Below are 24,416 nucleotides of genomic sequence, written 5' to 3'. Positions count from 1 at the left end.
TAAGAACCACTACTCTTATTTGAGTAAAATGTCTGGCTACTCCAAGTAGCTTTACTGAGAGAGGATCAAACATGTGTTAACCAAACATTTAAGGCACAGACACACCCCGAGTTTATGTTAAAGTGGAGCTTTTTTATTTTTTATAAAAGCTTCATTGGTCTAATGTTATTTTCTATTTGCTGAGACTCTTTGTGTCTATCCTACTTTATGGGTGTTAAAGTAGGATAGAGTGGGACAAACAGGAGCCTGAGGAGGTTATGCCTTGTGATTTGCACAATGTCTTAAATATTGGCTATGTGTTTAAGCATGTTGCATGTTAAGTGTAGCCTTCCTCCAGTTAGGAGTGTCTTTAAGTTTACAGTGTAGGATATGCGTGACATGGACAAGTAAGTAAAGGTTGTACGGGAAATATTTCTGTATGTCCTTAGTTCCCATGGTTATAATGACGAGAAGGTGAGTCACAAAACAGATTTCAGAGGGGAAAACCGGAATAAAAACAAATACTTGTTGATCAGTCACACTATTGGCATTTATGCTGCCGAAACAAATTAAATCACGGATCAATTCGTGTTACCACAGCAACAGCCTTGCCCGCCGGTATTCGGGAGACCCGCCCACTTCAATAAAGACCTAACCCTCTCTCCTCCAATCCAGACAAAAGACGGCGGCAGATCCGCGGCGGCGCGCACTGAGCCAGAGCATCTGGAGCACCTTCCAGGGGAAGCACGGCGGGACTCATTCGAAAACGCAGGAACGCACTGCAGGCACGCCGACAGGACAGACACGCCCTCTAAATCCACCTGAAACCCTCCGAGTCGGCTAATTGACCTTGGTAAAGGACACAGGCAGGGAAAGTGAGCCCCCATTTATCCGTAAAGGCAGAACAGCGCGTTCCCATGATGTCATACCTGTGGATTCTGCTATTAGGGAGCCTGCTGGCCTCACACGCCAAAGCGCAAGGTAATGATTCATGTTCAATTAGTTAATGTACTCAGGCTCTAATTTTGTGCAGATGTTGCTCCATCTATCTATCTATCTATCTATCTATCTATCTATCTATCTATCTATCTATCTATCTATCTATCTATCTATCTATCTATCTATCTATCTATCTATCTATCTATCTATCTATCTATCTATCTATCTATCTATCTATCTATCTATCTATCTATCTATCTATCTATCTATCTTTTTTTCTTTCCTCTCTTCCGTCTGTGTGCATGCTTCATTAATCTCATTTTGTCTATACTGACTCCCTACATTCTGCTTGGTTTAATTAATGTCTAATTGGATGACCAAACAGATTTTCATCTTCTGTCTGTTCAGCCGGGCCATCATCAGCGAAGACAGATGTCTCACCCTTTCTAAAATGTGTCCAGATCTTTCTCTTAGGGATTTCAAACCTGAGGGGTGTGGTGGACCCAAGTAACCGTCTCCCCATTTTCCTGTTTCCCACCGCTCATTTCTCTGTGCTTAGCTGTTTTTTTTTTTTTTTGCTTTTTTGCTTTTGTTCCAGGTGTCTTTTATTTGTCGTTTTGTGTCTGTCTCCCCTCTTCCTTCCCCTTCAGCTGGTTTGTAAGCTCCCCCCCTTTTTTTTTTTTTTTTTTTTGCCTGCAGTGCATGCAATGATTTCAGATTGCTCAAATGCGCAATAAAACTCACATGGAGAGAAGGGGAATGGTTGAGGAAAAACACATAAACTGAGGGAAAAGCAAGGGGAGGTGTTGGAAGAAGATGAAGGATAAATGCTTGAGCTGATTGAGAGGGAAAATAGAGAGAGAGACACAATGAAGGAGAAGTAAGGGCCACGCTATCATTATGCAAACATATTCAGTTGAACGTTTGGCGTTTGGAGGTGAGGTGGTAATCTCACTCTACCGGTTGATTTTTTTCATACTAGACAAACCGCCAGGGAGAAAGCACCTTTAAATGTACTGTCTCCCACACATGCACACACACAATTTTTTTCTTCTCTCTCTGTAAACCACTCTGAGATAGTGTAAGCTCACTGTGAACTCAGTGGACTTTGGTGCACTGGGACCCTGAAAGTCTCCCCAGGCATGTTTCACTGACATGCACGTGTGCAAGAGAAATCAGTTTATCAGTTTACAAGATGAAGTGTGGGGTCAGTTGTGCGCATGTGGACATCATTTACGGTGTGTGTTAAGCTATAGAAGGGAGGAATAGGGAGTGTTCGGTAACCAGATCCAGCTCCAGCTGTAGACAACACCCAACACACACAACTAGTTTCAGCGCCGTCCGTTCCTCCCGGGCCCTTTGTGTTTCTACGTCTGTGTGTGTAACTCTGAGAGGGTGGGGCGCACTGCAACTTTTATGTACAGAACATGTGAGAGTATGGGAGAGCTCCATGCGTTTTGTGCGTGAATAAGCAAACCATTAAACATTTGTGTCTGAATGGCAAATGAAAAGGGTGTGAGGTGTGCCAGGTGTGTGTTTCTATGTGTGTATTGTGAGTGCGCCAACTTGTCTGTGTTTACACCTTCAACTGCCAACGCATAAATCATCCCTTTGTGGGTTAAGCGCTCACACACATGCACACACATATTCTCTCCCTTATGGGTGCGTTAAGGTGTTATGATTGGAGTAAACAGAACACTGTTCACAAAACAATGGTTTGGAGAAGCTCTCATATCATCGGACACATGTGCACAAAAAGTTGTGCGGTTAGGACACAAAGCGTGAGATCATTCACTTTCACTCAGGTGATCTCACACAATCGTTGCGGAAACCAGAAGAGTCAAAAGATAAAATTCCTTTCATTGCTCCAATAGTTCTGTTCGCACACGGCCGAGCTAAAGCTGATAAATGATTGGTTTCCAAGCTTTACATAACTAGCACCACCTCAGTAAATACCAGGCTTGCCAGAGTCCGCCATCTTGTCAGAAGTTTTAAAGCGATCGCAAACCGTCTGGACTGCTTAGTTCATTACGTTAGCTTGAAATAAAAAAAAAAAAGAAAGGCAAAAAAAAAGCAATAGGTTTTAACAAAAATGTAATTGTAAGTTGTAATTAAAAGTCTGAAATTTTTCACCAATATAAAAATGATGTCATCAGCTTATTTGGAATCCTGATGATTTGTATCTTGTATATCACACAGACATATAAAACCTAATTCAGCGACCAGTAAAATTGGTCAGTTAGCTTTGATGTTATTCCTTCAAACAAAGTTCTGACATCACCAATAAAAGCACAGCACATGCAGCCACCAGGAATTGTTCTCATTATTCTCATGAAATTTCTTTGCATTTATCTTGAAAATAATTATTACCCAAACTGAGTCATACATCAACCCCAAGGTCAAAATCTTGTATGGTGGTTGTGTATATAAAATTAGATATAAGAGAAATGTGATTAAATTGGATTTGATGTGATTGATTTGGTATAATATGCAACTCCACTTTTTTAAACTTTGCCCAATTTTAATCCTAAATAGTTTCAAATCTCTTGAACGTGTCTAGTATTTTGTAAAAAATGCAAGCAGCAACATGGAAATTTAGCAGAATTCAGTAAAGTTGTTTTATCAATATTACAAATGCTGCTGGAGTCCTTTTCCTTGACAAATTACTATACGGTTTTTATTCATGTTAGGTAAACCTGTGACACCTTGTTCATTTTTGAAATAGTTACCAACCATTTTCAACCCTGACAAAGAAAAGTAAAAAGGAATGACTGGCACTCACTGTCAAACTTTTACTAGTAGGCTACATTGTTATGCAGTTGTTGGTACAACTGACTTGCAGTAAAACTTCTGGGTTCGAATCCCAGCTGGAGCTGTTGAGAGTGTATAAATGGGATCTTTTCATGTACTGTTTCCTTTATTTTTAATGTACATTGAACACTTTAAATTGCTGTTACCAGTGCATAGTTGTCTCCCGATGTTCCCTGTGACTGAATACATAGTCATAGTATGTAACCCAATGTCTTCTTTGCTCTTTGTAGCCAAAAGGACAGTGAGATATGTCAATTAACAAGATGGTGTACTATCTAATAAAGCCACTCATTGTCTCAAATTAGAGCTTTCTGGCTGCAGTTGTAACTGTCAAATGTTTCAAAAAAAATGTGTAAGAAAGACGGACTTGTGTTTATTTGCCAGTTGTAAAGAACTCACAGTGTACTTGACCATGTGTGAGGATCACATGGTCAAATACACTATCAGTATGTACGAATCACATGGTTTCAGTTAGGAGTTATTCCCTCAGGGACCTTTTTGCCGTTCGCAGTTACATACAATAGCATGCAGTCATGTTGGAGACTAAGATGACTCACCAGCCTCAGGGGGAAGTTATGGCAATGAAAAAGAGAGAGTTAGGACTTTGTGAGTAAGAAAGGGAATGAAGAAAGCGGAGTAAGAGACTCTAAGAAGAAGCAGGAGAAAAAGGAGGGAGAGGAAGTTTAACTGCTGGGGTAATAGAAAACAGGAAAACACATTAAAAGTGTGAGTAGACGTCAACATGAAGCTTCCCTTGTGTGCAAATGGGATTGTTTGTTCTATTACTGGGGGGAACAGACAAGAAGAAGCCTGACCAATTTATATTCATGCACGAGTTGTATTTCCGCATGTTATGGTGGTAAGGGTGGTTGAATGAGGTAGTGGTAAACTGATAAGTGAGAACAGAATGTTCAGTGGAGCAACAGAAGAAGTTTACATCCAGGAGTAGCTTCCCTCCCTGTGCATGTGCAGGCTCACACTCACTAAAGAGTTAGAGCACTTACATGAAATCCACCAAACCTCCCACTCATGTGCATGCAAGCTCCAACCTGTGAGATAAAGTCGGGACTCATTTCCACATGTACTGTTTGAGAAATTAGAAACGAGGGTTGTCACTGCTGGATAAAGATGAACACTTTTTTTTTCTTTTTTTTGTATAATGTATAGGTTATGTTTTCAGTGCTTTATCACTAGCATTTAAAATGCCGAGGCTCATCAAATTCAACCAAGTGCGCCGCAATTCATCTTTGATTAAGACAGCGATTTCCAAAGCAATAATGAGGAAACTGAAACAACCACAGTGCCACCACACCCATGCACACATGTGCATACAGTGTGATTCATTAGGGGCTGTGATTAATGTTTAGCTTGGATGCAGAGTTGATGGCGTGGCTTTGGGCTCACAAAGTAAAAAGGAAGCATCAGAAACTCTTTCGTAAATGAGTGAAATGAATCTAAGCAGGTTTGTTTATAGCTTGTATGTACGTGTTCAAATAAACTGAATTTCTAAGAATTTTGAGTTGTTCCCACCGAATCCATGCTAGAATGACAAGAGCCAGGGTGTCATCAGTGCATCTCCCCTCCAGTTGATTTACGGTGCGATAGAAATACTTCAGATATTGTTCATGCTGGTCTCCCTCAAGGCATCACTAACTCTTATGCAATCTGACTTGGCAGGTGGAGGAATCTTTTGAAAATTAACTTAGCAACGAACGCAGTAAATACAGGAAGAGGATATTTTTATATCACCCTAAAGAAAGGTTTTAGGGTATAGAGCTCCTATTTTCTTTTGTCTCCTCCTTCTATCATAGTGTTTCCCATGTATAGTCTAGCTTGGAGAATAACGTTATTACCTGGCAATGTAGTTATGAAATACATTATATTGTGATGATAAGACAAGATTATAGCTGTATATTTTAGAAAAATGACACATAAAAAATGCAGCCCTATTATTTCTAACAGCCCACACCAATGGAGTCAATACTCTAAGGGCCACAATCTGTCTTTGACATCGGCACATCCAGTGTGTTAAAGGAACTAGCCAGGCCAGGCCAGGCCGAGGTTGCATGCAGCAGAATTTGATTTATTGTCCCTTTTCCTGTTAAAACTACCTCTAACAGTGTTTCAGTACGGATTTGGTGAAATTTGCGGTGAACCAGATCCTTTGTGAGTTTCTCCAAATCCAGTTAGCTTAGTCCGACTCTGTTTCTTCAAATGCAAGCTGACAATGGAATGACTAAGAGGAAAGGATAAACACAGCAAAACAAACATATGCCACAATTGTTGTGTTTGTGTTGAAGCTGAGGCCTAGTTCTTAGGTGGTCCAAATGTCCTTCTATTTTGTGGTTTTAAAAGTAGCATGGCATTTCCAGAAATGTAAATCCACCTTCTTTCTATGAAATTTGAATCAGTTTGACTATTTTAGAAGTCATCAGATGATGTCCAGATTCAATGAAAAGACAAAGAAATACCCTTTAGTTTAGCTGCGATGGAAAGCAATTTAGCTCATTCTGACTTAACCATGGCTAGCAGTTAGCCAGCCATGGTTTTCTCTCAGGGCTCTACAAATTGTTTACATTTTGTCTGCTAATCTATTATTTATATTTAGTTTTGTTCAGAAATAACTGCAATGTAGGCAACTTCAACATGGTGGGGTTAGGGTTGTGATGTGACTGTATATATTTCGCAGCAACCACCTAAGAACTGCTTCCTTTATTCTTACAGAGGATTAAACATAAATACAAAAAGCATGTCAAGTTTTAAGCATCTTCGTCTCCATGGCTCAAAATAGACGCTCATACTTATTAAGAGTTGCTTGTTAGCAGCAACTGGTGCGGCCTTGACTTGAAAATTTGTGGAATTTTAACATAAATATCATTAGTAACCACTTCAATTATTGTGAAGCGGAAAAGTACTGCTGGGGTGACTCAGCCTCAGGTTACATGTGAAATCAGCTGAGCAAAGACAAATAAAAACTAAACAGTGTTTGTTGCTTTAGCTACTCACACGAAACAGGGGAATGTCACAAATCTGACTCCAGCGCACGCACGCACGCACGCACGCACGCACGCACGCACGCACGCACGCACGCACGCACGCACGCACGCACGCACACACACACACACAGTTGCACAACAAAGAAGAAGTGTTCTCATTAGTGCAAAGCTGCAACAGCTGTCCTGAGGTTGAGACTTTCGTTGAGTGCTGCTTGGGGTCAGATGAGATCGAAGTGCATGTCATCCACTTCAGAGCTGAGTGTTACCATCGTGGATCAGTCAGGACGGGGTGTGGCCCTGGATCTGCTTGCGTTCTCACAGACCTTGAGGAATCGTCCCAGTGTTTCCACAGTCATCACCATGAAGTTTCGTTAGCACTGCTCTAAACTGAACACAGGTTTTCTCATTCAATAACAAATAGAGTACACTAAATGTTGATCAGTGATGGGAATCTTTTCAGGGATTTACCCACTGAAAGAATTCAGAGGCAATTCAAGCTTTTTGAGACTTGGGCGGCCAGATCTCTCTAATTTCACCCGTTTTTCTTTTAAAGCAGAAGAGTTGGACCTTTCGCTCAAACATGTCAGCATATAATGTAAAAGTCTAATGTTATTCTGTTGCTTTCTTTTTTTTTCACATGACTTCATCCAGATGAGGGAGACGTAACGGTTGCTCCAGAGACGGAAGACACGGCAACAGAACCAGTAGATCTAGCGGTTGATGGAGAAGCTGATGGCGCAGCAGAGACGGTGAGGAAAACAAAATGCTTCCCTTCAGTTTGATTTGCTTGTTTCTAATGTGTACAAGATGTTACCTTAAAATCACAGACTAAAAAGCTATCCTTTTAAAATATGTAAGTGAAAATTTGAAAGCTGAGCGTGAGAGGTAATGACATAAGCAGAAGCTGATTTTTTGTTAAGTTTTGTGGAATTAATGATGTACAAGTTGATTCTTCATTAGTTTTTGTGCCTCACTATAAAATGTACCACATCCTTATTCTGCACTAATAACTACAAACACTCTCAAACTTCAATTGTGTTAAAAAAAATCTGTTAAATCCAGGAAGCACCAGAAACAGAAGGTGAATTAGACACAGCAACTGACCCTGCACCAACGTCAGAGCCTGAACCAGCGGCTGACCCTGACCCAGCAGCTGACCCTGACCCAGCAGCAGACCTTGCGCCAACGTCAGAGCCTGAATCAGCAGCTGACCCTGACCCAGCGGCTGACCCTGCGCCAACGGCAGCACCTGAACCAGCAGCTGACCCTGACCCAGCGGCTGATTCTGAGCCGACGGCAGAGCCTGAACCAGCAGCTGACCCTGACCCAGCGGCTGATTCTGAGCCGACGGCAGAGCCTGAACCAGCAGCTGACCCTGACCCAGCAGCTGATTCTGAGCCGACGGCAGAGCCTGAACCAGCAGCTGACCCTGAATCAGCAGATGATCCTGAGCCAACGGCAGAGCCTGAACAAGAAGATGACCCTGAGCTACTGGCTACAGCTGAGAATGGCGGTATTGTAGAGTCAGAGACATCTACAGCACCGTCTGCAGGTGCGGCGACCTCAGCAGCACCTGCAGAAGACGGCTCAGGAGGAGTTGCACCTGCTGTTGGTGCAGAACCTGCACCTTCCACAGTGGCTGCTGAAATTGAACCATCTCCCACACCACAAGGTAATTTAGAAAATAATTATTTATTTGTGCTTATTCTAGATTAATCTTGTCAATTCAATGTTTACCTATATTCTCATAGTCCACTTTATTAAGTGTGGTGATAAAATGAAAACATTCCTCAAAGATTTCGGTCAATGTTAAGATAATTGCGTCACACAGTTGCTGCAGATTTACCTGCTGTGCACCCAAAAGGCTCTACTGGCCTGAGAGCTGGTCACAATTGAAGAGTGGAGCAAACTCAGTCAGTGTGATGGTCCAAAAACCTGCAAAAATACGCAGGCAGGCTGAGGTCTTTAAATGATGCTCAAGTCGTAGCTAGGGGCACTCAATGTGGAACTAAATATTCCCCCAACCACTAAACCACCAACAACAACATGAATTGTAAAGACAAGACAGAATGGATTGTGTGCTTAGGTGACAGAAGTGGAATCTGGTGTGATGTTCTTCTGCTTCCTCTAAATATGTTTGATTATCTGAAAATGTTATTCTGTGTTCTTTTTTTAACTAGATGTCTAAATGCTTTGAGTTGAGTTGCTGCCATTTTATTGACTGATTCACTATTTGCATAAAAAAAGCAATTGAACTGGGGTACCTGTTCAACTAGTGTATGTCATATTACATTAATATTACTACACTAATCCTTTCTGAATATTGTCACTGTAAAATATTTGTAAAAATCTAATTTCTTGAAGCAGAGCCATGGGGGTAATGAACTTTTGTGAAGCTGATATTATTTTTATGATACAGTATCTTCACTGAGAGTCGGCAGTGACTATTTTTTTTTCTGTACACTGTAATAATGTAGAATTAGGCAAGCTATTTCATGTCCTGCCTCTCTTTGTATTGCCAGTTCACTCAGATGATGATGATGATAATGTGGAAGAGCCTGAAAAAACAACTCCTGTACCTGAGGTTGCTGACCCAACTGCTGCACCCTCTAAGGTCAGTGCTTGTAATGTGAAGACTTTAAAAACCATTTAGTAAACGTTTGCTTTGACACATCTCGTTTCTGCTGGTTTATGTGTGTTATGGTTTATTTTCAATAGCCTGAAGAGAGGGTCAGAGAGGGAAGAAAACATATTCCACAGATCGACGAAACAAGTAAGAACTTATGTGATCACAATGTTTTGAAACAGAAAATTAATTAAGATGCAACATCTTAAATCCTGCTTGCAATAACTGATGCAAAAGCATTGATGATGAGCGTTTTCACTTTTTATAATGCTATAGCCGTAAATGGCAGTGTGCTCAATGGGATTACATGTGACATGGCGTTGAGCTTAATTATCAAGTGAAAGATAAAAGACGCAAAGTTTTCAGCATCTTTCGCCAATCATAAAAACATGAAAGGTGTGATTCACATTTGTATTCAGGGCTGGTGTGGACAACCATAATACATAATGCTCCTACCACCATGTTTTACCATTGCAGTATTAGCTTAAACTATACAGGGTTTTTAAAAGTTGGCAACGTTCTGGTGTCATCTGCCTCAAGCCCGTTTTTTTTTCTTTCTCTAATGTTTCCTTTATGGTTTATGGCAAACTACAAACAAGATGCTTTATAGAGTTCTATTAAAAATGGATTTCTTCAAGCATCTCTTATATCAAAGGGACGCACCGTCCTGTCAGCAAGAGTTACCATCTCGACTGGTTGACAGATTAGGCAGATAGTGTGCCTTGGTAGGTTTGCAGTTATGCAACACTCTTCCCACGATCTTATAATGGATTAAATAGTTCTTTATGGGATGTTTAAACCTCGGAATTTAAAACTTCTCCCTCATTTGAGCATATTTGTATTTGGATGTAGTTACACATATAGAAGGAAGAATTTTGGGGATTTGATCTATTAAAGGAATTAAACAAGAGTACACGTTTTTCCTTTCACTTCACTCTTATGTGCTACTTTGTGTTTATGCTTATTGCATAAAATCCAACAAAAAACTTGATGGCTGTGACAAAAATGTGAAAAAGGTATATGACGAGCTCTTGGTATGATGCAAGTATATTCTTACAACAAGCAAATGAACTAACCGGCAGGGTCAGCTTAATGCTTTCTTTTTATTCATTTAGAAAGAGAGCAGGCCCTTTCAAAAGACACAGACACATTGGTGATTTGATTCAAAATCAATTTAGGACAAATTTTATACAGCAAACCATGCAGTCTTTAGAAAACAACCACATTTGTAGTGGAAAAGTGGCTTCCCTCATGGAGTGTGCACAGTAGAGCGCTAATGGAGTAAAAATCTTAATGTTTGTACCATTAATCTGGTAATCAACCTGGGTATATTGACTCTTATATGACTTTTATCTAGCAAAAAAGGACATGGTGCAGAAAGATCTGAACACAGATGATTCTGAGGTCTTACTTTGTGTTCTCTCGATGCTGTGAAACTGTCCAGACTTGTTTATACAGCTGCCGTCTCTCATTTTATGACGGTTGAACAGGGAAAGAACCTATTCAGTAAATGTGCCATAAAATCACACGAAATAAAAAAAAACAACACACCCCTCGTCTTAGACCGCCTTGAGAAGTTGCACACCTAAATTGAGGAATGCATATTCCCAAGTCTGTGCCAATGATATTCCCGTGTTATTCTCTTTTGGGGGGGGGGGACAGCTTAATACCTCAAAAAACACTATTTGGGAATTTTATGGAAGCAGATTAAACAGGCACACAAAAAAAAGAAAAAGAAACAACGTTAAAACATTCCTAAAACCAATGTTATTTGCTTAAGACAGCAGACAACTTTGATCTCTATAGAATAATGTCTCCATAATGCCTATTTGAGCCATTTCATGCCACTATATGCATATGGCTTTTCAAATTTCACTTTGTTTCACACATATATCACCAATTCAGCCACAACTGATGTCAGCGGAAACAAGGTCTGTTGTTTCCCACAGTAATTTTCTTCTGGCAAAATGTTGCAGTTTCCATTACTTACTTTTTCCATGTCTTGCAAGACACTCACCTTTCCAGATAGTTGTCAGTCAGCATCCTGTTTGATGCAGACTGTTTGCTGCTGTTTGATCCGTATGTGACAAAGGATTGGCAGATCTTGTTGTAAATTGGTTATTCTGGGAGGGAACATTTTTACAAAGGAGTTTCTTGGTAACTGTTAGGCTCAGATTAGAAATTCCACAGCAAATTAAACAAGTCGGTTCAGTTCCAGTGTATACTGCTGTTGGAGGATCTTTTTTTTTTTTTTTTTTTTTTTTTTTTTTATTGAATTAATGCCGTTACGCTGCAGGCATTTGTATTACAAGCTTAATTCAAATAAAATTGAAAAATACTTCTTTTTTTTTATCCCCAAGGAAAAGTGGCACAACAACCAACAAGAAATGTGATTCATCAATAAAATATGTTTGTTGTGTTTGCTGCTATAAAATTCTCTCTTGAACAATTTTTGAGTTAAAATAGAACAAATAAATCAGAAAAAATATTTCCTTCAATCATATTTTTTGTTTCAGCTGTTATGTGTTAGTTTTTTTTTAATTTTTTTATTGTTATGTCGTGTTTTAATGTACAGCACTTTGTATCAGCTGTGGTTGTTTTAAAGTGCTTTATAAATACAGTTGGTATGGTATGGTATGGTTTCATTACCTTGCAGTAATCTGTTCCCTTTCTACTCTGATACTTATGTAGATATACACCTATACTTTGATATTTACATGGGTTGATTAATTAATCTATAAAGTATTATCTAAATATTGTTTTTCATGTCATTTATAAATGATCTCATACAGAAAATTTATTTTAGTAATTTCTTGCTGCTTTTTTTTTATTTACCTGATATATTAATTTTTGTTGTCTTTTCCTACAGTTGTCAAAGCGACTGTCCAGCAGAATCTTAACGAAGGTAAATTTTGTTTAACTTTATTCATTCTAATTTGGTTTCTATTTTATTTTAACAGTCCTTTTGATATTAGTAACGCAATGGGGACATATTTGTGGAGGTTGGCCCTTAAAGCCTCACCTGAGCTGCAGAGATCAGGGAGAAATAATTGGATAGTCTCAAAGAACAGAACTTTTTTTTATTTTTTTTTTTTGTTTGTTGTGCTTAAAGTGGAAGAGTAACTGTTTTATGTTGGGAGTTTAGAAGGAGTAAGTCCTAAACTTAAATTAATTTTAGATCAAAAGTGCGATTCACTTTGTGTGCAACAACAAAGCCCTTTTAAGTTTGTCAGGAAATATTTAAAGACATTTCAGATCTTTGTTTTGTTCTCTTTTGGTTGTTTTAAAAGAGCTCATGTCTTTGGTTAAATTGTGTGTATAGAGTTATTGCATCTCACTAATTTCTGAAAAATTATGAGTAACAGATGTGCCGTTTTGCTTAAATATACAGTTCCCAGGGATTGCATTTAAGGTGGGAATTTGACTCACACACTTTTACCTCCCACATTTGGGTGTTGCCATTTGGTTGTTGAAGACACCTCCCGAATGATTTACACCGACTTTACAGCTGAGGGACCACTCTTTATTCTCTACATTTCACTGTGGTGTTGTTCTCTTTTCTTTTTCAAACGAAAGTGTTGATTTACGAAAGGCACAAGACTGTGGCGGTCTGATTCATGTATCAAATGTCAAGAAAAAAACACTTTATCACATGTATCAGTCATATAAAAGTAAAAACTGTTAAGAGATAAAAAGGTTTTATCAACAGCCTGCTAAAGCCCCGATTGTAGTTCTCCCTCCTCATCCGCATCTGTTACGTTGGCTGAGCCACACCCATATCCGTGAATTAAAACACCCATGGGATTTCCCCTAAGATAGAGTTAAGGCATCATTTGTGACAAATTATATCCTTTTATAAAAAACCTCACACCGTTAACACCCTTTCTGCTGAAATATCAGACTTGTTCTGTAGAAATGCGTCGGGCTTCCAGGGGTACTGGACTCAGGAGTTCTCCGATTTATATTATCTTAGTATATGATTCAACAAGGAAGCACTGACATTAAAATGTGTTTGATAATCTCCTTATTTTAATTGTCATTTACATGAAATTTGCTTCACTTGCAGTTTTTATATATTTATTTAATTTCAAACATTGTGTTCAACTCAGAAATGAATAGCACCTGGTCAAGGGAAAGACATGGATCACGATAAAAATATTTTAGTTAGCCCAAGTGATCCGTAGATCACTGTTTCCATCAGGTGTATCGAGCTGCTAACTAAGAATATTCCATTACATTACTCAGTCGTAGCTAAAACAGTTATTGAAGCCAATAAAAGAATAAAATGATGATGGTAAAGACATATTATCTTGTTTAGTTTTTATCTAGATAGAATCTTATCTTATTTCTACAATAGTTTATATTGGTTTCCATGTTGTTATAAGGCTTAGTGATGCAATTTTTTTTTATCGCAGAGGGTTATCTACACAAGCAAATACAAGACGCTGTGAATGATATCCACTTGGACAAGCATGTTCCCATAATTAAGCTGTTTTTTTTTATAGAGTGCAAAAAGAGAACTTGAAAGATAGATTATAGTGATTTCTCACCAGGATATCAATACAATGTTTGTCCAGAGACATTAATTATCCACGCTGAAAAACAACAGAACTCTGCTCTTTGTATTTCATAAAAATAAATGCCATCATTGTGACTCTTCTTCTGACATTTTCATTATGTGCCGTGTGTTCGGCAACCCGCTCTAACAAAAATTGTAATTTTACCTGTCAGGGTGCACAATCAAGGCAACGTCGCAAAACACTCTGGGCTTCACATAAAGAGTCAAACTTACAGCACTCCACTTCATTGACAGGGCTCATAATAAGCTCAGATTTATTTCAATTTTCCTTACCTGGATGTTGCTATGAAAGACAAGCTTCCCTGTAGTAAGAAATATTTTTGCATTTTTGTATTGTAATATAGCGTGTGCTTTGAGATCTTGTTACAGTGGAATAAATAATGGAATAAAAAGTTAATAAAAGTCACATTAAAAATGATGCCAATGCCAAAATACAGTCACTCACAGCAGTGGCGGGCCGTGAATTTAGTACCTGGTCCCTCAGAGGGACTTTACCGATTTAATCCACCATTATCATGCTACAAGTACACAAGCCACCAATAAACTCAATATAGCAAGATCTGGTCTTACAGAGGTTTGTTCAGCCCTGTCATCAACACCAGTACTGAGTGAATGGATGTCAAGCGTCCTGCTCTAAATGCGTTATTCAGACCAGGTATTTAAATACGTCCTGAGTGACCACATGGATCCTAACTGTGCTGTTTGCAAATAAACACACAAAGACAGCTAAGACGTCATTATGGAGATTTTCTTCTGATATGTTATTTTATATGATCAGGATGTTTATGAGAGGCGTGCAGAGAGATGGAGGAAGGTGGGGAGTGAATGAGACGGCGCTACATAAATTACACAACAGTGTTTATCTAGGGCTTTTCCTCGATGGCTTTATATATCCTGTTATATATACTGTTTTACTTCCCTGACCTAACATCTTGCAGCCATGATGTAATGCTGGAAAATTTTAGTCCTCATTCAAATATTCTTTTCCTTCTTTTCCAAAGATATTTACGTTGTAGCCTTGTCAAACTGGATGCCATTTAAGTCAAATGGATAAGTTCAGAAATCCAAAGAAGACCCTGTAACCACAGTGTTTGACAGTAATGTGGCCAACATGAAAATATTCAGGGTGTACCTACGTACTTTTGCAAGACACGAAGCCCGAGATGCATTTAAAATGCTTTTACAACACAGATGTTTGAATTTCCTGAATTCTGCTCATCATGACGTGTCTCTGATTTGAATAAGTTGAATCACTCGTCACACTTGGCAGTTTGACCGCAGTGCATTCAGTAGAGATTTTCTCAGCATTTACTCCGTACTGCCCAGATGAAAGCAGACTCCCTCTAATCACTACAATCATGGATTTTGTTGTGAAAGATTTCTTCTTCAGCAGCTTTGTCAAGTTGAAGCAGGCTGGCAGTGGCCATGACGTAACAGACACATTCGGGCAAGCAGAGCAGATGGTGATCATGGACCTGTTGGTACACAGATCACTTAGATCAAAGATTGCCAAAAGGAGTTTGCATCTGATAGGTTATCTCTGTGATGATACTAACACATGTGTAAGTGTTCTCAAGTCACACTAGAATTCACTTTTTTTGTGGACATGATTGTGCATGTTGTAATCTGTTTGAGGATCTTTTAGCGTGGTTCTTCTCAGTTTTGCACTTTTAGCGTCACACTGGTGTACACGTGTAATGATTAGCTTAGTTGATGGCTATCATATCTTCCATGTCAAAATTATTGCTCTAAAGATCTGTTCCCTAAACAGTTAAGGCAGAAACGCAAGTGCTTAATACTCCTGAAGTATAATCTGCCACAAAGAGATTAAACTTAATCCTTCTTCTCGTTTTTTTTCTCTTACATGTACTGCCAAGCCACTTCACTAATGCTTTTCCCCCCTGCTTTTTCAAATTTCATATTCTCCTGTCTTTTTTTTTCTTTTAGCTCCAGTGGCTGATGCCAGTTCAGAAGGTAAGTTTTTTTTTTGGTTTTGTTTTTTGTTTCTTTCTGTTCATCATCAAAATATTTATGACTGCAAAAATGTTATTGTATTGCACCAGGTCCAGCTCATATTCTTTAAATCAGAAGAAAAAACAGTGGGGCTTATGTAGATCTGAAACTTGGTGAAACAGGATATTACTAGCATACCTTTTACAAGACAAACGGAATAGAAAAATCCATGCAAAAGTTTGTAGTTTGTGTCTGATGATACATCTTAGCATTGTGTTTCTTTGTTCAGGAATACAATGCCATAGTCTTTTAAATAATTAAAACCTTGACTATTGAAAGCGTAGTACAAAAAATGAAATCATAATGAGTCTTGTAGCTTTTTTTCCAATACATTATTTTATACGTCTTCACTTGAACTCAGACACAATCTGGAGACTTTGCTGTTGCTAATCTTTTATTGTGTGGCCACTGCGTTATGCTTTAATGCCCAAGTTTAGATTTCAAAGTGTACCATCATTACTCCTTTGGCTGCAGTCTTTGTCGATTTTGTCTTTGTTTTTTGGGGGGAAGGGCGATGGTGACGGTAATGAAAATAACTACAGCATAAACTAAAATGTAAGACGAGAAGACTTGAAAGGGATCTTTGTACACTGCCTTATGTTATGTCTATAACTCAAATAAATCAAAGGTGATGCAAATTAGGTGTTGTTAGTGCAACATCTATGTTATTTTCCAATGTTTGTTAATTTTGTTTATTTTCCTTTCAGATCCAGAAGCTCCCAAGCCTAAAGGTGTGTTATCTCTCTTCTGTGTTCTGGTTACACTACATTCTCCCACCCTCTCAGGCTCTTCCCCAAACATACCTGCAGCATAAGATTTGCTCTGCTTATTTGTGTTATGTGTTGGCCTTAGCTGGTTTGTGCTTCCCACATCACATTTTCAAAACCTCCTCTTTAAACTGTGGAGATTAAGTATGTTTGCACCTTTGTAAACAATGACTAGAAGCAGCAGTCACAGAAGCAGAAACAAAATGTTAAGGAGTGCTATAGTTATTTCTTCTTATTGTTATTATTACTTCATTTTCTGAAAGACTAATCGTGGCTTAAACTCAAAGCATGGATTTGCTGCCGTCTTCTTTTCAAAATCATTTCCTTTCACTGTGTTTCTTTACCTTTGGTGTGCTGCTCTTTCTCACATGCATGTTCATGCATGTCTGACATTCACTTCCTTCTACTGACTCACTACAGTCTCCTGTTTCATCCCACCCCCCCTAATTATGTTGACTCATTCTCTTTCTTCAACGTTTATTGCAGTTCACTGACTCGCTCCTCTCGCCCGTTTTTCTCACCTTTTCCTGTTGCTGCAGTTTATAGTTTATTCAGGTGTGCATACGTCGTTGACTCCACTTTTATATTCCATCAATCAACTTCCTATTCAGTCCTCATGTCACGTGTCGGGTCATCTCAGTGTATCTTGCCATTATTACTCTCTGTTGAATGAAAAGCAACCCCGGGTACAAAAACGCCCTTGTTTTCATTTTTGAAATACGTCGAGGTGAAAAACTGTGTGGTATGCCAAGCAGCAATGCAGATACATTCCATTCGTATGATGTGGTAAATTGATGTTATATGCAGTAAGTTATGTTAATAACTGACTGAAAACAGGTAATTTAAGCAAAGTTGTTGCTGAGTAAATTATCGGGTACAGCAGTTCTAAGCAGACAATCGTCTTTACTTATTTGTGCTATTTATATTATTTGAGGCAGTGGCAAAAAAACTACCCAGCCTGGTTTAATTCCAAATGAATGTGAACATGTTATTGGCATTTCAAGTGTTTTCATCTTCTTCTTTTATTATTTCTTTAATAATTTGTTTTATTTTGTTTCTCTGTGCAGGCTCTACACATTTAGCAGCAATCCTGTCTGGGATCATTGCGTCTGCAGTGGGAGCAGTCTGTGGGTACTTTTCCTATCAGAAGAGGAATTTGTGCTTCAAAAAAGGCCAAGGTAGGTTTAAGAAATGGGTTTCTTTGTAGTACAGCAAGTACATAAATTACAGCTGTTAATGATTTCTACTACCAAATACAATGAATTAAGCTTTCCTAAAACCAGACATTTTCAGATATTTGATGAACTACAACACAAATGTCTTGTTCAATTTTCAGATCTGTGTCAAATTTACAATGTTAAAGCGTACTGTGAACGGTTTAAATTTTTCTTACATTATACCTGCTGACATTAACTCTGTCCAATTTGGCTGAACTTGAGCTCTGCTTTAATAAGAAGAGGAGAAAAAAAATAATGTTGTTGTCTTAAATGATTGGAAATGTAGCCAAGAACCCGATACATGCCACGCTGCAAATGCAGAGAAAAATGGTTTTCAAACTATCTAATCAGTAAGTTTAATTCAATGTGCACGTCATAATGATATGAGTTTTATTTTCCTTCCTCTTTACAATTTTTGAGTCCTTTGTGTTGATCACTCACATAAAATTCCAGTAAGATATATTTAGGTTGGTGGTTTTTACATGACAAAATGTAAAAACACTAATTTGTTAAAAAAAATACTTTTGCAAGACATTGTATACTTATAGTACTACCAATTAGTGGTAGGATGCCACAGACGATTGAGCATCTTTGATTTAGATCAGAACTGACCGACTGTCTTAAATTGATCTCCTTCAAGCTCGTTTCTGGCAAGAAGAAAGTGTCGTCTCAGGGTTTGTCTTTTAAACAAAAAAGCTGACCTTTCGAAGGTCAGCTGTCTGCAAAGACAGCAGGCTCAGCTTCACGTTTCACTGAGTGTTGGCAGTTACAATTAGCTCACATACATCCTGCATCCCAGTATCGCCTCTTCAGCAAAGTTTAAATTTACAGTAAACACAAACTGTTCTGCTCCAGCAACACATACAAAGAAGCAGATTTAGACTGTGTTTGGTATTGGCTGAATGTGTAGTTTAATTGCCAGTTAGTGTTAGTGGTTTCTATAGCAATCATATTTAGAAATGCTATCCTGGAAAGTCCCCCCTCCCAAAAAAAAAAAACCTTACTCTGGGGAGATTAATACATTATTGATATTCTTTTTTTCTTTTTTTTTTTTATATAAATTTGTAATCCTTACAATTCTGAACAGGAAAGACAAAAGAGTGAAGTTAATAAGAAGTTATGCATAATTCAACCCAATGCCTGCAGATAAAATCCAGTAGAGTTTTATAATTTACTCTTTAAGGAATACTAATATTATTTTACTTCATATTCTCCTGTGTGCACTGTGGAACAGTGGGTGAAGCAGTCATCTTGCAGTCTTAAAGTTGTGGGTTTGATTCCATTTTCCTTCTCTCGCTCGTCCCTTGGGCGAGGCTCATAACCTCAAATTATTTCCCAATCTGCATATTGGAGAATGAATGTTTGTGATTGTGACTCTAAAGCCCTTTGAAAGACTGAAATGACAAGGGATGGGCTATACGAATTGTGTCCAACTAACAACTGTGGTGTCCAATTCCAGTCCGTGAGAGTTACCGCACTGCAACTATTAGATGCATTCCTTTTCCAACACACCTGGATCAAATGAGTGGCACATTTTCAGGCCTTTGCAGAGCTGAGTTACTGCTGGTGATGGAAAGTCAGCCTTTTGGTTCAGGCGTGTTGGAGCAGGGGTGCATGTACAAGGTAGTAGCAGTCGAGGGCTGGACTTGAACACTCCTGATTTACAATATTCTACAACTTTTTTTTTAATGGGCAGGAAAGTGATTAGTAAGCAACATGAAGTTTTATGATGCAGCGTTTCGTTTTCTTTTACTTGTTTGTTTCCTTTTAACTGACTTTATCACTCTTTCAATTAGAACCAGATCCCGAGAGCGGAGCAGACAAAGCAGCCGCAGCAGACGCTAAGTCGGAACCCCACGGTACGACTGAAACACTGATTAACACTCACCAGATGTAAGTAAATACAAGCATTCAGAACATTCAAACATTCAATTGTTTTATTTTATGCAGAACAAAACACCCTGCTAGAAAACTCCGGTCAACAAACGTCTGACTAGCCCGGGCCAACTTCATTCAAGCAGAGGCAATCTCACTGTTAGGCTCTGCCCCGAAGAGCTAAATTACTGTGAGGCCTCAGAGCAGGCCTGTGTGTTTCTGATCGTGTAAGTGTGTGTTGGTCTGCGTGAGCTTGTGCGTGTGTATGCTTGTGTGTGTGTGTCTTCGTTCTTGTGTGGGGCAAAGGAGTTAGATAAAGATCTAGTGGTTTCTGGTCATTCCAACAAGGCAATTTATTAAAATGATCAATCAAAATCCAACTTATTTTTTTTTTTGTCAAGTTGCCATCAAAGAGATTAAATCTCATATTAACTGTAACCGTAAAAATATCCCAACTCTGCAACATTTTTCTTTTATTTGAGATGGCTACTACATTGTCCTGGTAATTCAATATAATTTGCTCTCCGTGAGTGGAAAACCTCATGGAGAGAAACGGAGAGTGATATTGTACGTATTGAACTAGTACTTTCTTTTTGCATTTATTGAGCCAGACATATGATAATGAAAGTATACAAATGTCCTAAAGAAAGAAAAAAAATATATATATATATAACATAAGTTATCTCTTGTAAAAGTGTAGAATAAGAGGACAAGAAGTGGCATGAATTACTATCACTGTACTTTGTGAATTTTGACATAGGAGAAGTGTTAGAGGATTTTATTCCTAGTTTTAGGGGAATGCCCTGATTTAGGTTATCATGTGCTTGGAATACCAACGGCATCACTGTAGTACCGTGTTTTCTTTAGTTTGTCCTATTTTGTTTTGTTTCTCTCTGGTGAAGGGACTCAGACTTTAATCCTGTTCAGTGGCTGTTTCTCCGTCAGCTGAATAGATTAGTCGTTGACATTTCTTATTGACATTTGAAATAGACAATAATCAGATACAGACAGTTCATATCCTTTGATTTTTTTTTTTAACCAAACAATAGAGCTTTGGCTATTGTTTTGTTTTTAGTCTAAACCTGCTATTAACTTCTCTACAATTTAACTAGTGTGTTAAAGTACATACAGTCAGGTTTCTAGGGAACTTCAGAAGTTCATTAGTTTTCTGGATTGTATTTTATGGAATCAGATTAAATCGCACTATTTATGTTGCTTTGGGGACAATAACATATTGGTTGTTATGTGACAAAATATGAAAAGGTTCAAGAAGTATTATGACACAACAATCATTACTGTTTTTTTTACCCAATATTTTAAATTCACCTAAGTTTAATCCAAAAGACAAAGGGACATCTAACAATGAAAAAGTAAAAAAAAAAAAAAAAAAAAAAACTTAATGTAATTATGTATATGCATTTTTTGTTAGTTTTGTTTAGTTTTTTCTGTAGTATGTGTAGTTGAGATGCAGTGATTTCTTTGTTATAGTGCCTTTCACTGTCACAGCCTGGCTTGATAAATCTAAAGACACACAGAGAAGACGTATGGACTAATAATATCAAACAAGCAAATCACACGAAACAATAAAAGGAAGGTGCTGCATGCTGCTCAAAATTTAAACACAATGAATTTGAAGGTATGGTACACACAGGGTGATAACAGCAACAAACGGCATGCTTAAAACAGACCAGCTTTGTTTCTTCAACAAACAATTTCACCAACTTGATCTGATTTTATGTGCAAAGCTCTCCTCAGTGTGTGTCTCTTCATTGAAACAAGCCAGTTAGTGCTGTCAGTGTTTTTGTATCATTCATAGACGGACAACATTCACCTGTGACCTTTATATGAATTTCTACCATCTTAGCAGTGGTGCCTCTGAGCCGACACTGATGGTTTTTTGAGTCAACTAGATTCCTGTGGTATTTTGTGATTTTTGTGAAAATGCCTCAGAAGACACCGCGCTACTGCCTTTTTTTTTTTTTTCCTGTCTCCTGCCACTGTAGCACAAATTAACTTCTGAATGTCTTTTCTTTTGCCTTGAAGTTTTGTACTTTCTGTACTTCTTTTAAACAAAAATAATGTGGTTATACTGGTGGTATAGTGTCGCAGTTCCTGAGGTGTTAGCTGTAAAGCACTACATAGCTGCAATACAGGACAGAGACTGTTGCTAACAGCCTAGCCTTGAGCTGAGAAATAGTCTGTGATGTCACATTAATTGTTTTTTATGAACTGTGGGCCGAACGCAAGTTTGAAGCTCTGCTAACTGCCATCTTATTCTGTAACCACCGATAGACAATAGACAGTTTTATCTTGAGATGTTAAAGCAAGCGGATAATATGTCTGGCGTAGAGTGAAAATGCACAAACTACCCATTGTATAACAGTACAAGCTTTCTTAGATAGCCATCGATGCCTTCAAAACAGATTATCTTCCTTTAAGTGCAGCGCTCTCCCCCTTCTGTGCACATTCCACGGGGTGCTTTAAGATTCAGCAAAAGCACTCTGATGTCCTGCAGTGTAAATTCAGACTCATTTAATACGCAAGAGAATTCCTCAGTGCTAATCTGCTTTACACTTTTCCCCTAAAAGTCCCACAAAGGCACAATGTATCGGACTGCAGCATCCAAACCAGAATGTAAACCTTTGGGTCCTGAAGTGCACTTTCCAGATCAAACAAAAGGGCATCAAACATGACGCTAACCAGTGCTGCCTTATCATTTATATCATCTTGAATATTTCTGAGAGGGAAACAAAAGAACAGTGTCAACATCAACAGAAAGATGAGCAGAGATTTTGTTGTTTTGTTTTGTAAGAACATTCTCAATTGGAGAAGCACTTTCCTATCCTGTATACACATTGACTTATTAAATGCATTTAGACAAGTGTAAAGCTTTTCCTGTTAATTTAATATTCCATGTTGATATTTCATGTATGAACTGTCTTCTTCAATGTCATTCAAGCACTTGTGCTCGACCGGAGGTGTGTAAATAATGTTTGACAAGTCGATTAAAAACTTTTCGTGGGAGTTTCTGGTTGGCTTGTGTGTTTTGTCTTTTTTTTTTTTTTATGTTTTCCTCCCCAACAGATTACCAGCAAAGATAAATGATAAGAAATAAGTTTGAAAAAAAAAAAAAAAAAGACCACATGATGTTTGGGAGAATCTCGATGATGGTCCATTTCTTTTGAAAGAACTTCTCCCTTCGCTGCACATCAGACTTTCAACGGGCACGAGACGATGATAAAGCCCTTTGAATCACCTCTAGACTTTTGACCTGTCGCACCAATAAAGGAATAATAAAGGAGTAATCCATACCTGTCCATAAAACGTCATTTGAGTTAATCTCTACACTTAAAATTTGTCCCTGAAAAAAGGTTAAAGATAAAGGAGTTACAAATTACAAAGAACCTGATTTGCATACCATGTATATATATATATATATATATATATATATATATATATATATATATATATAAGTCCCACAGGATCTTAGGATCCCTAAGATCCTGTGGGACTTCCAGATCCAGACAGACAAGATGGTAATGTCGAACCAACCGGACATTGTGGTGGTGGATAAAGAACAGAGGAAAGCCGTTGTGGTGGATGTAGCAATACCAAGTGACCACAACATCAGGAAAAAGGAGCATGAGAAACTGGAGAAATACCAGGGCCTCAGAGAGGAACTGGAGAAGGCCTGGAAGGTGAAGACCACAGTGGTGCCTGTGGTCATCAGGGCCCTCGGGGCAGTCACCCCCAAACTGGAGCAGTGGCTCAAACAGATCCCAGGAACAACATCAGACATCTCAGTCCAGAAATGTGCAGTTCTAGGCACAGCCAAGATACTGCGCAGAACCCTCAAGCTCCCAGGCCTCTGGTAGAGGACCCGAGCTCAGAGGATGAAAGAGACCACCCACGGAGGGTGAGAGGGGAATTTTTTTTTTTTTTTTTTATATATATATATATATATATATTAGAAAATTAACTTGAAGAAATTTTGTTAAGCTGTCAAAAAAGAAAAACAAAGCAGAGCAAACAAAATAAAATACAGTCACTAACTGGATATACATGAGTGCTGTCATGGATATAAGAACACACTCCTTTCCTTTCTAGGATTTTATAGTTCCATTTTATAATACTACTGATTTTATTTTTGCTAAGTAAATTGAATAACTTATCAACTGCATGTTTTATTTGCTCAGGTTATCAGTGTCTGATATAAAATTGCTTTTGGTGATCTGAAACATTTAAATGTGTCAAAAAGTGAGAAAAGGCTCAATTCGGTAATATCGAGGCGTTGTGACATTTGACAAAAGAAAGAAAAATGTTTTTAACTGTGAGCTCACACCACTATATGCACCTGCTCATAATAACAACCTCTATCAGGTTCTAGAACTATTTAAATCTAACCTGAATAGATCTGCTTTTATTACAAATAACTAAGGCTGAATCTTCCCTCACATGACTCATTGAATTAAAGAAGAAGGGTTCGGCTGTGTGTCTGTACATAAACTGACTCATAAAGACAGATAAATCTCTCTTACAATAGACAAATTATACTAACAATGCCAATTCAAAATACACACTCATTTATTACAAAGATGAAGCAAAAATGGAAAA

General features: G+C 38.3%; 1 protein-coding gene across 1 annotated transcript; it reads left to right on the top strand.

Annotated features, from left to right (window-relative positions):
- Positions 1–641: 641 nt before the first annotated feature.
- LOC106905938 (uncharacterized) lies at positions 642–22,826 on the top strand. The gene is made up of 11 exons (XM_014970993.2): positions 642–960; positions 7,377–7,474; positions 7,788–8,397; positions 9,248–9,339; positions 9,444–9,498; positions 12,221–12,256; positions 15,878–15,904; positions 16,651–16,674; positions 17,778–17,888; positions 19,724–19,786; positions 19,878–22,826. The coding sequence occupies exons 1-11, from the start codon at positions 897–899 to the stop codon at positions 19,922–19,924; spliced, it is 1,227 nt and encodes a 408-aa protein (XP_014826479.2). The 5' UTR covers positions 642–896; the 3' UTR covers positions 19,925–22,826.
- Positions 22,827–24,416: the final 1,590 nt, after the last annotated feature.

This window comes from Poecilia mexicana, unplaced genomic scaffold (assembly GCF_051168715.1).
Source record: "Poecilia mexicana isolate PSO_F unplaced genomic scaffold, ASM5116871v1 scaffold_2, whole genome shotgun sequence".
NCBI lineage: Eukaryota > Metazoa > Chordata > Actinopteri > Cyprinodontiformes > Poeciliidae > Poecilia > Poecilia mexicana.
Note: the sequence above shows the minus strand (reverse complement) of the source record. Positions and strands in the feature narration are given on the sequence as shown.

Excerpts from the sequence above, each read along its gene's own strand:
- LOC106905938 (XM_014970993.2), top strand. The coding sequence starts at position 897 with ATGATGTCATACCTGTGGATTCTGCTATTAGGGAGCCTGCTGGCCTCA. Across the intron at positions 9,340-9,443 it reads CAACTGCTGCACCCTCTAAG|CCTGAAGAGAGGGTCAGAGA; the intron begins GTCAGTGCTTGT and ends TATTTTCAATAG. Across the intron at positions 17,889-19,723 it reads GTGCTTCAAAAAAGGCCAAG|AACCAGATCCCGAGAGCGGA; the intron begins GTAGGTTTAAGA and ends TCTTTCAATTAG.